This window comes from Tenrec ecaudatus, chromosome 12 (genome assembly GCF_050624435.1).
Source record: "Tenrec ecaudatus isolate mTenEca1 chromosome 12, mTenEca1.hap1, whole genome shotgun sequence".
Classification (NCBI taxonomy): Eukaryota; Metazoa; Chordata; class Mammalia; order Afrosoricida; family Tenrecidae; genus Tenrec; species Tenrec ecaudatus.
The window spans coordinates 50,177,057-50,189,516 of record NC_134541.1 but is presented as its reverse complement, the minus strand read 5'-3'; the positions used below and the strand labels follow the sequence as shown (position 1 = coordinate 50,189,516).

At 43.7% G+C, this 12,460-nt stretch overlaps 1 protein-coding gene across 1 annotated transcript in view; it reads left to right on the top strand.

The window, feature by feature from the left end:
- The window catches only part of OVOL2 (ovo like zinc finger 2), a 39,831-nt gene extending 32,020 nt beyond the window's left edge, over positions 1 to 7,811 (top strand). Inside the window, exon 4 of the mRNA XM_075527846.1 lies at positions 7,427 to 7,811. Coding sequence (XP_075383961.1) covers positions 7,427 to 7,737 — 311 coding nt within the window. The 3' untranslated portion in view covers positions 7,738 to 7,811. The remainder of the gene's footprint in view (positions 1 to 7,426) is intronic.
- Positions 7,812 to 12,460: the final 4,649 nt, after the last annotated feature.

The window sequence follows — 12,460 nt, the reverse complement described above, 5'->3', positions numbered from 1 at the left end:
CTTTTGCTTTCATGAAATAAACTGGAAATTTTGGGTGGTTTAGGCTTTGTAAACTTTTTCAGCGGAGAAGTTTGATGCTGAAGTAGCTCCTCTGGTATTAGCTTTGATTGGCACTTACCTTGACAGGCAGCCACTTGGGAAATGTCTCACAACACAGGGAAGATTGAGAGAAAAGAGGGGACATGACTGGCCACTTTGTCTACTCTCCACCACTCACTGCAGACTTCATTCCACACCTACTGAGGAAACAACAGCTGAGTCCAACCTGGAGTTGGGTTCATTCCCTTATCTGAAAGGATGGATGGAAGGATAACCAGGCTGTGTCTGTCAAGGACCATTGAAAGACGTTCAGGTTGTTGAATAAAAAATAAAAAGTTGAACTACCAGGTCCAGTGGTAGCAATGTCTGATCATAGATTGCTAAAACCATAAAATCTATCTCTGTACGTCAGGATTTAAATCAGGAAAAGTGTGGGAAAAAATGAACCTTTCTTTCTTTTTTAAGGGAGCTCTTTGATTTTTAAAATAATTTTGTCAGGAGCTCTTACAGCTCTTATAAAAATCTATACATTAATTGTGTGAAACATATTTGAACATATGTTGCCATCGTTTTCTAAACATTTATGTTTTAGACAGGGTTCTCTAGAGAAACAAACCCAGGATATTTATGGTTTTATATATATATATATATATACCTATATATGGATAAATACATACAGCCTAAAGGAATATAACAGCCTATTAGTCCATATAGCAGTACAGAGGGCTCAGTTCAACTCACTTTGGTGGAAGAGTTAATATACTGGAAGTCCTTCAACTCAGAAGGGCTTCTGGGTCCAAGGTCAAGGGAGCAGACAGCTGAGTCTCTCATAGTACAATGCAGGCAGTCTGGCCGCAGGCAGCAAATAGCAGGAAGGGTCACCAACAGTCAGCCAGATGACAGGATCCGACAGTCCCAAGCTCAAGCAATGTGTACACCAGCAACCTGGCGAAGCAGTTCTTGAAGGAACCTCAAGCTCTAGCGACATGATCCACAGGTTGGGTGTCCCACATGTAGTGTAGTTCTCAAGTCAAAGCAGAGAACTAGCTAAGCAGGCAACCTCATGCTATTCTGATCACCAGGGAGCAAGAGAGAAACAGGTGAGGCTTGCCGAGCCATTTATCTCTTTGCCCTCCAATCAAACTGCGACCTTATTAATCCCACATGTTCCTATTGGTCAGGTTTGCACAATAAACCACCTATCACAATTTACTTTCTATTTGAGTCCTTGGTATCAGCTCCTCTTTTTTTCCCTCTCTCCTCCCTCCCACCCTTGTGACCCCTTGATACATTATAAATTATTATTACTTTCATATCTTACACTGACCACTGTCTCCCTTCCCCCATGGTTTCTGTTGTTGTTCTTTCAGGGGGTGGTGGTTATGTGTCAACTATTGTGACTGGTTCCCACTTTCCCCCTTCTGCCCCCACCTTCTCCCTACCCTCCTGGTATCACAACTCCCCTTTCTGTTCCTGAGGGGTTTATCTGACCTGAATTCTATGTGTCATGAGCTCTTATCTGTATCGGTGTACATGCTCCAGTCTAGCATGAAGTAAAAGGCAGGACTGGGCTCATGACAGTGGGTGTGTGAAAGCCTCAAGGAACCAGAGGAATATTGTGTGTTTCATCAGTGCTATACTGCACCCTGATATATATTTCTGTGTCTTACACAATCCGATGTATCCATTCCCCTACTATTCTGTTATTCAATCCTCTTGGGTGGGATTATACAGTCATAATTTCTATCCTTGCCCTCTTCCCTCTCCCCCCTTCCTGTACCCTCAGGAAATCATTACTTCTGTTACTGCTTCTTAAGGGTCACATGTTTAACAAGATTAATGAGGTAATACAAGAAACATAATAGTGAGGGGAAGAAATATTAGAGGACTACAGGATAGTGCTATACTGCCCCCTGTACTTAACATCCCTTTCGTGAGGTCCTTTTGTGTGGCCCTTCTGTGAGGGACTGTCCAATTATCTTACAGGTGGGCTTTGGTTCTCCACTTTGTCCACTCTTCTCCACATCAATATTGCTTGTTTTTTGAATTTCTGACATCTATTCCCACTGAAACCCCATAACCACACAGGCTGTGTGCTTCTTCCATGTAGGCTTTGTTGCTTCTCTGCTAGATGGCCGCTTGTTTAACTTCAAATCTTTAAGACCCCAGACACTATATCCCCAGGCACCATATGCTTTCTTCACCACATTTGCTTATGCACCCTTTTTGTTTCCAGCTATCATGTTGGGAAGGTGAGTATAAAACAATTATTAGAACAAACTATTCTTATACTGAGGTAAGATTTGAGTAGGAGGGTAAGCCGAAAGTGGGGGTGCAAAGGGGAACCGATCACAATGATCTACATATAATCACCTCCCTGGGGGAGGGACAACAGAAACATCGGTCAGTGTAACACGTGAAAAAATAATAACAATTTACAAATTATCAAGGATTTGTGAGGGAGGGAGGGTAAAAATGAGGAGCTGATACCAAGGGCAAATGTTTTAAAAATCATGATGGCAACAAATGTATAAATATGCATGACACAATGGAGAGATGGATGGATTGTGATAAGAGCTGTATGAGCCCCAATAAAATGACTTAAAAAAAAGAAAAGATTTGAGTAGAGGATCAAAATCCAACTGCTTCCTTGTTGTATATATGTGTGTATATATACACAGTATACCTGTGTTTATATCTATTTATATATTTGCATGTATACATAGCTATATTTATCTCTCTATCTATAATTTTAAATTTCTTCTTACTTCCTTTTTTCTTTGAAAGTTGAACTTTTCCATGAAGGCAAGGTGGCAGTGGCCTTGCCAGCCCTCATCGGTTCCCTATAAGCCATTAATGCAACTCCTGCCCAAGCAAGTGTGGGCTAGGATGAAAGGAAATCCTTTCTTTGGCAGTTTCTGGCAAATTTTTTGTGCACGATAATATTTTGGTGTTTTAAAAAAATGCTTGGAAATCCTGGGATCTCGAGAGGGTGTGCCTCCAAGTTGGCTACTGAGGGTGTTTTCAAAGTGGGATCCGGGTGGACGTGCTCCAGAGGAGTCCGGAGATCCTGTCTTGGCGGTCTGGTCAGGTCAAAATACAGAAACTGTTGAAATTTTTGTTCAGTTGCATTGGCTTATCCAACTCGAATAAACCCATTCAAGTAGCAAGCTAGTTGTCATTGTCACACATACACCCAGATTTTAAAATATTTACTGTTCCCCTAAAGTTACTGAATATGAGATTATGTAAATTACTGTCTATAGATCCTTTTCTGAATGATGACATCCACATTTTAAAATCCCCTAAATCAAATCTCCTGTGTTAATTAATTTCAAATGGTTATATTTTGTTCATCCTGGATATTTTGCATTCATTTTTATTTCTACTACAGTGCATTAAAATATTGTTTATCTTGACAGCTGAGGTTTTGGTGCCACCTTAAATTTCATGTCTGAGGCATATGCCCACTCTAATACCAGCCCTGGAATGCTACAAAGGGAAAAGTAACTGCCCCAATAGTTGCTGTTAATATTAAAATATTATTATTAATACTGATATGTGGTCTGCAATTTCAACTAGCACAGAAAGGGACACAGTGGAAAACATTACCAACCTCCCGTCCCCACCTCCCTACACACGCACATGCACATTCCAGGACTCTCTCCAGAGCTTGGTGTTGCTTTCATTAAAACTCATGCTGTATGTGTTTCAGCTCAAACACAAATCCTCATGCTGGGCCGCCAGTTAGATTCTCCTACTGCTCATGTCTCACCCAGAGTAACCATATATATTTACGTATCTCTAACTGTCTATCTCTATAGCAATCATCTATCTATTTACACAGACACATGTGCATGTGTGTGCACGCAGAAATCTTGATTAGTGCACAAAAGACTTCACAGTGGATCTAGGCATGGGAGGTGCATGGACGGAAAAGGGATATTTTCTTTTCCACCTAAATATTCTTTTGTGTTCCATTTTATACTTTCATATTTAAACATTTTTTAATGTTAAAAATGAGAATACATCTTCCTCATCCCAGCCCCAGACCTAGTACCCAGGAATCTGTATAGGGATTTGGGGGTTCTTGTATCTCCTCAATTTTAAGGTGGTCTGGTGGCTCCTCAAACTCCACATTCCCCCTGCAGGAAGTTCCCTGTCTCTGGGGTTTCTCTGCTGTGCTGCACTGTCCCCGCCTTTCGAAATAGACCTCACTATGATTGTTTCTGAAATCTGCTTATTTCCCTGCAATGTTTAGTACAGTAGGCTGTCCATAGCAAATGCTCAATAAGATCTGTTAAAGTGCAAAGCTGGAATCTCCTTAAAACCTGTCCTGGGAGACTTCAAGTTGACTGCCTTTCTTTCAGTCAGGAAGCCCAATCTTCTCTTTGTCAGACCCTAGCCAAACGCCTGCTGAAGGGATAGCCTGGGCCAGTGGAAGAGACTGAGTTAAAGGTGGACAGTGGTCTCCGCACTGCCACAAACTCACCTGATCCCACATGACTCCACACGAGCACTAGCCTTACTTGATGCCTCCATAAAACCAGTTCAAATATCAGGATAGGGGTGTTTGTTAAAACAGATTCCAGATTACAACCCAGACCCAATGAGTCTTAGGAGAAAGATATAAAATATTAATAAGCTACTAGGCAATTCTAAAGGTTCCAGCTAATTTATAAAAGATTGTTCACTGAATTAATCACCCCCCTGTAGTTTGCAATAATATTTCTGTATCTGCGCTTCTACCCCCACAGAGTTGTGACAGTCTAATGCCAGAAGGAAAAAGCACTTGTGCTTTGATAGGCTGAGCTCTCTGCTGTGTACTGTACCTAAGCACAATCCATCTAGAGGGAAGCCTCACGGGGACGAAACCAATGCTTATCAACTTGACGCCAACACATGCTGACCCATGTGTATCCGAGAAGCCTGTGCTCCATAGGATTTTCAATAACCAAGTTGAGGGAAGTAGTGGTGGGTGGACTTGAACCTCTCATGTTCTAGTTAGCAGCTAATCATGTTAACCATTTGTACCACCCAGAGACTCTTTCACTAATATTAGCCATATTCCAAAGCTAGCCCAAGATTTTGTTTAGAAATGTATTCATAGTTGTGACTGATGCTGTCAGTATCCCACCCATGACAGCACACTTACCATTTCTGGGTTTCTCTCTATCAGGGTAGATACTCACGGTGTCCCCACAGGGCAGGGTAGAACTGTCCCTGTGGGTTTCTGAGACTGTAATTATTTATGGGAGTAGAAATCTCATCTTCCTCCCAAGGAACAGCTGGTGGAGTCAAACTGCTGACCCTGTGACATAGCCCATTATGCCATTGAGTCTCCTTTCCAACCTACAACTCTGTCTAAGGAGCCTCCTCTGTGCAAGGCCAGATGTCCCAGGGAGGGGGACTCAGTGCCACTCAGGATCAACACTCAAACAATAAGTGATGGACCTGGTGGACAGACAGTTCTGAGGCCTGGGACAATTCAGAGGTGTATGCGCTATACTGTGTCCCATAGTTCCCCAGCAGGACTGAGCTCCAGTTACCCACTGTGGTTACCAGCTTGATAACACCAAGTTATCTGTGTTCCTTTTCATGCTTCTGAATTCCCTTCCAGGTGTGTGCTGAGATCATCAAATAAACTACTTTCACTGTGGTCTTCATATCAGTGTCCGTTTCCCTAACATCAAAACGAACTTGAATTTGCTCACTCTAAGATTAAAGCAAACTCACTGCCAGAGAGTCAGGTCTGACTCCTAATGCCCCTACCGGGTTTCCGAGGCTGTAAATGGTTACAGAATTAGAAAGCCTCGTCTTTCTCTCACAGACTGACGAGTGGCTTCCAGTTGCTGACCTTGTAGCCAGCAACCCAACACATAATCTACTTTAGCACCCAGGCTCCTTCACATTAAAACACTAAGGCATAAGTGTGGGAGGATAAAAGTCTTCCTCCCAGGGTGCAGAATGTTAGATGGGGTTTGATCAAGTGCAATGTAGCCACGAGGAATTGCTGAGAGCCGAATGAATGTCAAACATGATAGTGGGATCAGAGGAAAGTAAAAGGAAATAGAGGAAAGAACTAGGAGGCAAAGAACATTTATAGAGGTATAAATACAAGCATATACATATGTAAATATATTACTATACAATGATAGGGATATAGATTAATGTACATATATTTATAGGTTAAGTATTAAGGTAGCAGATGGACATTGTGTCTCTAATCAAGCACTCCCTAAACACTTTGTTCTAATAACCTGGCATTCTGTGATGCCCACCTTCTCGGCATGTTTACTGAAGACAAAATGGGTACATAAGCTAATGTGGTGAAGAAAGCTGATGGTGCCTGGCTATTAGAAGATATATGTCCTGGGGTCTTAAAGGCTTGAAGATAAACAAGCAGCCATCTATCTGGGAAGCAACAAAACCCACATGGAAGAAGCACACCAGCCTGTGTGATCCTGAGGTGTTGACAGTATTAGGCATCAGAAGACCTCAAACAATTAATCATATCAATGCAAACAAGGTGGGGCGGAGTGGAAACCCAAAGTCCATCTGTAGACAGTTGGACATCCCCTCACAGAAGGGTCACAAGGAAGGGACAAGCTGCAGGGGTGCAATATTGCACCAATGAAACACAACAGTCCTCTAGTTCCTCCCCCATACTATTATGACCCTAATTCTACCTTACAAATCCAGCTAGACCAGAGCATGTACACTGGTACAAATATCAGCTCTTGACACATGGAATCCAGGTCAGATAAACCCCTCAGGACCAATAATGGGAGTAGTGATACCATGAAGGTAGGGGAAAGGTGGGGATGGGGTGGGGAAGGGGGAGAAAGAGGGAACTGATTACAATGATTGAAGTATAGTCCCCTGCCCTATCCCCCGGTGACGAACAACAGAAACATGGGTGAAAGGAGACAACAGATGGTGTAAGATATGAAGATAATAATAATTTATCATTTATCAAGGGTTCATGAGGGTGGGAGGGAAGGAAAAATGAGCTGATACCAAGGGCTCAAGTAAAAAGAAAATGCTTTGAAAAGGATGATGGCAACGTATGTACAAATGTGCTTGACACAATGGATGGATGGATGGATTGTGGTAAAAGCTGTAAGAGCCCCAGTAAAATGATTTATTCAAATTTTAAAAGTCTTCCTTCAAAATCCATTACCCTTTAAAAATTGTGTTCATAACCATTTTTGTATGATTTGCTCATGTGACTGTTATGCTCCTTTATAGATGATTTGTGCCTCGTTTTAGTCATTTCCTCGTTATCACAGATACTGGGCCATAAGTTTTACTGACTCCATAGTTGGAGACTCTGGCTTCGCTCGCTGTTGGTCAGCCAGTGACGTGTCTTCCTTCGTCCTTGCAGGCATCCGCCCCTACAAATGTGACATTTGCAACAAAGCTTTCACTCAGCGCTGCTCCCTCGAGTCCCACCTGAAGAAGATCCACGGGGTGCAGCAGCAGTATGCCTACAAGCAGCGCCGGGACAAGCTTTACGTCTGCGAAGACTGTGGTTACACAAGTCCCACGCAAGAGGACCTGTACCTGCACGTGACCAGTGTCCATCCGGGCAGCATACTTCTCAAAAAGACGTCCAAAAAGTTGGCAGCTATTTTGCAGAACAAACTGACGTCCACATTGCAGAGGGACGCCGACCTGAATGAGAAGGAGAAGTAAGGGAAGGAAAGGTGTCAACACAGCCTAGTTTACATGGTTTTCCAGTTTTGTGGGTCTCCCACCTCTCTGCGTCTTTTTATTTTCTCTCTATGTCTTTTGGGACCGCACTGGGGCGCCCACTCTGGCGCTATCAGTTACAATAGTGACATCAAGCTCCTGGTGAGCACCGTTGCATCTGGCTTCCCACGGGTGAGCGCATGGACATTTCTTTTCCACACGCTGACAGCCATGATCACCATGCAGACATGGAAGCAGAGGTGTTCTGAAGGGATGCCATCATTTTATGGTATTTTGAAATAAAAGTATTTCCACTCGAAATGTTACTCAAGCAAGGAACATGAACTTCATTATTCTGAAAGAGTTTACAGAAGTTATTTTAAGAAATGAAATGTTCCTGTGAAACTTAACTTAAAAAAAAACCAATAAAACAAAATGGGAGAGTGTTGACCTGTTCAGGGGTGGTTGTGTGATGTTTGACTTCAAGTTGTTGGGGATTTTGATGATTTTGTATTAGGAGATGGCTCAGAAGAGGCATGTTTTGAGCACAGGATAGAACAAATAAGCAAACAATATAGGAAGATAAAAGAACGCAGGCCAACAGGAAGATGCCTTGAGTCAGCATGGTGGATTCTTCAAATAAAAATAGGTAAATCAACTCTCTTGTCCCTTTTTATGCCTCTGGAGTCCCTGCAGGATAGTTTGCCTTGCTTGAAGCCTTGCTGGATGTACAGCATTCAATGGGGGAGAAATGCTCGTTGATGTACAAAGGCCTCTGGCAAGATGGACAGTAGTGTCAGGGATTCTTTGCTGGTGCTTGATGGCCAAGTGTGGTGACCTTCGGCCACATGGATCTCCTTACTTTGGAGGCCTGCCCCCAGAGGTGTAAGGTGCGAGTTCAAAAGAGGGCACAGTTTGGGGAAGTTTTCCCATGGTGCTGCCCTTGCTGCAAGGGCACCAAGAAGGGCTTAGAACCCTCAAGAAGGCACCAGTCCCGAGAGGGACTTCACCTCGGTGTGTGAGCTGCTGCCTGAGGAGCACATGGTGGTCAAGTCCACCAGGAGTCCTTCAGTGCCTGCCCCTTACTCCCAGCACTTCATTTCCACACTGGAAGATCAAAAGAATCCTGTTTGGGGGTTGCTCCCCTCCTGGCTCTAAGGAAGTGTTTGAAAGATGAGAGCATTTCCCTACGCCTTCCCTTGCCTCCCCCTTTCCTGCTCCCTGCCTTCCTGTTCCTCTCCTCCTCTTTCGGTAGTCCATCTCTTCCTGTCCTACACTACGCATTTGTTATATGGAAAACCAGTTCAACCCCCATCTGGATAGTTTAAGTGGCATACGCTGTACCTTGAGCTAACATTTTTTCATTTCTGAGTCAGCAATTTCCTTTTGGAACAAAGGAAGCAAACACATATTTCTCTCCAGCACTTAGGATGTAGGTGGTGCTGGGCCAGGCACCCCTTGATGGGTAGATAGAGTCTGGAGAAATGCGGACCTATTTCTGGATGTCAGCATCACAGTGCCCAGGAGCAGATGTGATAATCCCAAAGCAGAGGCTAGTAGTTGGTAAAAGAGGCTAGAAATCCCAAACTCTATTCTCTCTCAGAAGGAAAGGGCAGGATGTCAGGTTGGCCTTGGACTGAACTAGCGACAAGGCGAGAGGAGAGCCGCTCTGGAGGGCCTTCCCATGGGGGTTCTTCTGAGAGGGAAGTTTAGGCTGCTCTGGACACTCTGGCACTTAGGTAAGGCTAAAGCACACGTGATCTGAAGGACCACACCCAGGAATCAGCAGGAGTGGGTGGGACAGGGAGCTCAGCTGTACAGTGGGGCTGCTGGCAGCAAACAACCATTGCCCATCTGAACCTAGGCTTCAACTGGGAACTTCAATTGTGTGGCCTCTCCTAGCACTTGATAGAGGAGAGAGAGGCCAGTAGGCAACAATCTTATTGACTTTTAGGTTATCCAGGTCATTCAGACAACAAAAGTGAGCATCACCTGGGACAGTGAATTACGTCTGACCCATCTGATATGCTATTTGGAGCCAGACTTCTATTACAGAGTTCTGGGTTGCTAGTAACAGAAAAGGGGATATATTAGCTGAAAAGTGTAGGGTTAAGCTAGCTTCAGGTATGGCCGGAATCCTTAAACAATATCATCATCCTCTCTCACCTTTCTCTGTGTCCTTTAGCTTAGTTACCGGCTTCTTCTCAAGCAGGCTCAGAAGGAGGCAGGATGGCCACCACTGGCTTGGGAGTGATGTCACACAATATAGCAACACAGTAGGGAGATTTCTCTTTCAACCCAACATGTTGGACTGATGCCCTGGGTCTCTGATCGGTCTGATGTTGGTCTGATTCAGGCCCACCTCAGAATGAATCATGGAGCTCTGGGAGAGATAATGTGTTGGTCCAGCCCAGTTCTAAGCTCCTGCTTCCTCTGAGTCAGGGGCTGAGTGAATAATGAAGGCACCAAGTCAACTACATCTCCGGCTTGGGCGTGGGGAAAGATGCACGCCTCTCCTACTCCCCCCTCCCACACACCGCCCCCCCCACCAGATGAAATCAGGGCGTTGTGACTAGAAGAGGAAGTGGGAATTGAACAAGCATACCAGTCAAGATAAAGTAAAACTGCAGTAACAAAAGCTTCCCAACACATTCTGTTTCAACAAGAGGAAAAATTGCTTCTTTCTTTTGAGACATAGATTGTTTTCCTTGTGTTTTCCTGCCATGCCCTAGGGCATTATAAACGTGCAAGGTTGAAGCTGGGTCTCAGTGGGTTTTAGCCGACATAGAAGTAAATCCTGATACCAGGATTCAAGTTCAAGGACATGGTGATCTCAGGAAACATCTGTCTGGGTTGGGAAATTGTGACAAGAAAGATAATCAGTAGAATACGGTCAAGGAAGTTTACTTCTGTGGGTAATTGGAGCTTAATCCTACTGGGAATGCTTGGGAGACTGGATAGAATGTTCCTTGGCATCCCCCTGGAGGGATATAAGAATACACTTGTTTAGTGACTCCCCATCCCTTGCTAGAAGAAAGCTAGTGGGACTGGGGGCCCTCATTTCTAGGCCCTTCCAGCTGGCCAAGCGTACTTTCTGTAGAGGCAAAAACCTCAGGCAGTCCCAGCAGCTTTCAGCATAGAGGGAACCCAGGGAGCCATGCCTGCCATCAGTGCAGAATGGTCTCATCCTCCACTTGAAGTTATTGGCTTGGATGTGGCTCATACACACCCTGCCCGCACGCCCCCTACCTCTCTCCTCACCCACTTTCTAGGTGAGGATGTAGCTATATTAACATCCACTTTTGAAGAAAATTATGGGAGAATGGATTAAAGTGAATGTCTTACTTGGCACAGCAGCTCAGTGTCCCCTAGGCGATGAAACCCACGTAGGCAATGAAACCTCACATACACATCCCCTAGGAGACATCATCAGGCTCAGTTCTGTTGAGAGGTTGGACCCATACACCCTGGACCAACCTGACTCAAAACCTACCGCGTGCATGCACATCCCTGTCACACGAGCTTAGGATTTACAACATCTAGGATGAGTGCCTTTACAAACAGAGGAAATAAGGTCTAGCCAAGTTGGCACAGATTTTTAGGGGGACACAATTCAATCCATGACATTTTCTACATTTTTATACATGTGGAATCATACACTATTTATTTATTCATGACTAACTTATTCCACTCAGCATAATGGTTTCAAGGTTCCTGCATGCATGAGAATTTCATTTTTCCTTGTGGTTGTATAATATTGCATTGTGCAAATCACATTAAAAATCTACATTCATTTGTTGATTGTCATTTGGGTTGTTGTTTCAAACGTTTGGCTATTGAGACTAATGTTGCAATGAACATTAGTAGACAAGTATCTATTTCAGTGGAATTGCTGAGTCATATGGTAACTTTTGCTTCTTTTTATTACTATACAAGGGCATTTCAACTGTGTGGCCCGTAATAAACTATAGAAAGCCTTGGGAGGAATGGAAATTCCAGAACATTTCATTGTGCTCATGAGGAACTTGTTCATGGATCAAGATAGAGTTGCGCAAAGAGAACAAGGAGATGCTGCATGGTTTAGTCAGGAAAAGTGAGCATCAGGGTTGTGGCCTCTCACCATACAGTCTTGTTCAATCTGTATGCAGAGCAAGACCTCAGAGAAGCTGGGTTGTTTGAAGAATGTGGCATCAAGATTGGAGGAAGGCTTATTAATAACTTGCAGATGACACAACTTAGCTGGATGAAAGTGAGGAGGTCTTGAAGCACTTGCTGATGGAGATCAAGGGTTGCTGCCTTCAGTGTGGAGTACAGCTCAATGAAAGAAAACGAAAATCCTCGCAAATGGGCCAATAGGTAACATGATAAATGGAGAAAAGGTTGAAGTTGCCAAGATTTTTCTTGCTTAGATCCACAATCAATGGTTATGGAAGTAGCCATCAAGAGGTCAAAAGATGAGTCGCATTAGGTAAATCTGTTAATAGTTGTAATCATATCTAATTCTTTAGAGTATTGAAAAACAAGGATGTTAATTTGAGGACTCATCATTGCGCCTACTCAAGCAATGATATTTTCCATTGCCTCATATATGCATGGGAAAGCTGGATATTGAATAAAGACGACTGTAGAAGAATCAATTCACTTGAATTGCGATTCCGGAGAAGAATATTGAAAGTACGAATGGCTGCTAAAAAGACCAACCGACCTGTCTTGAAAATTCAATATG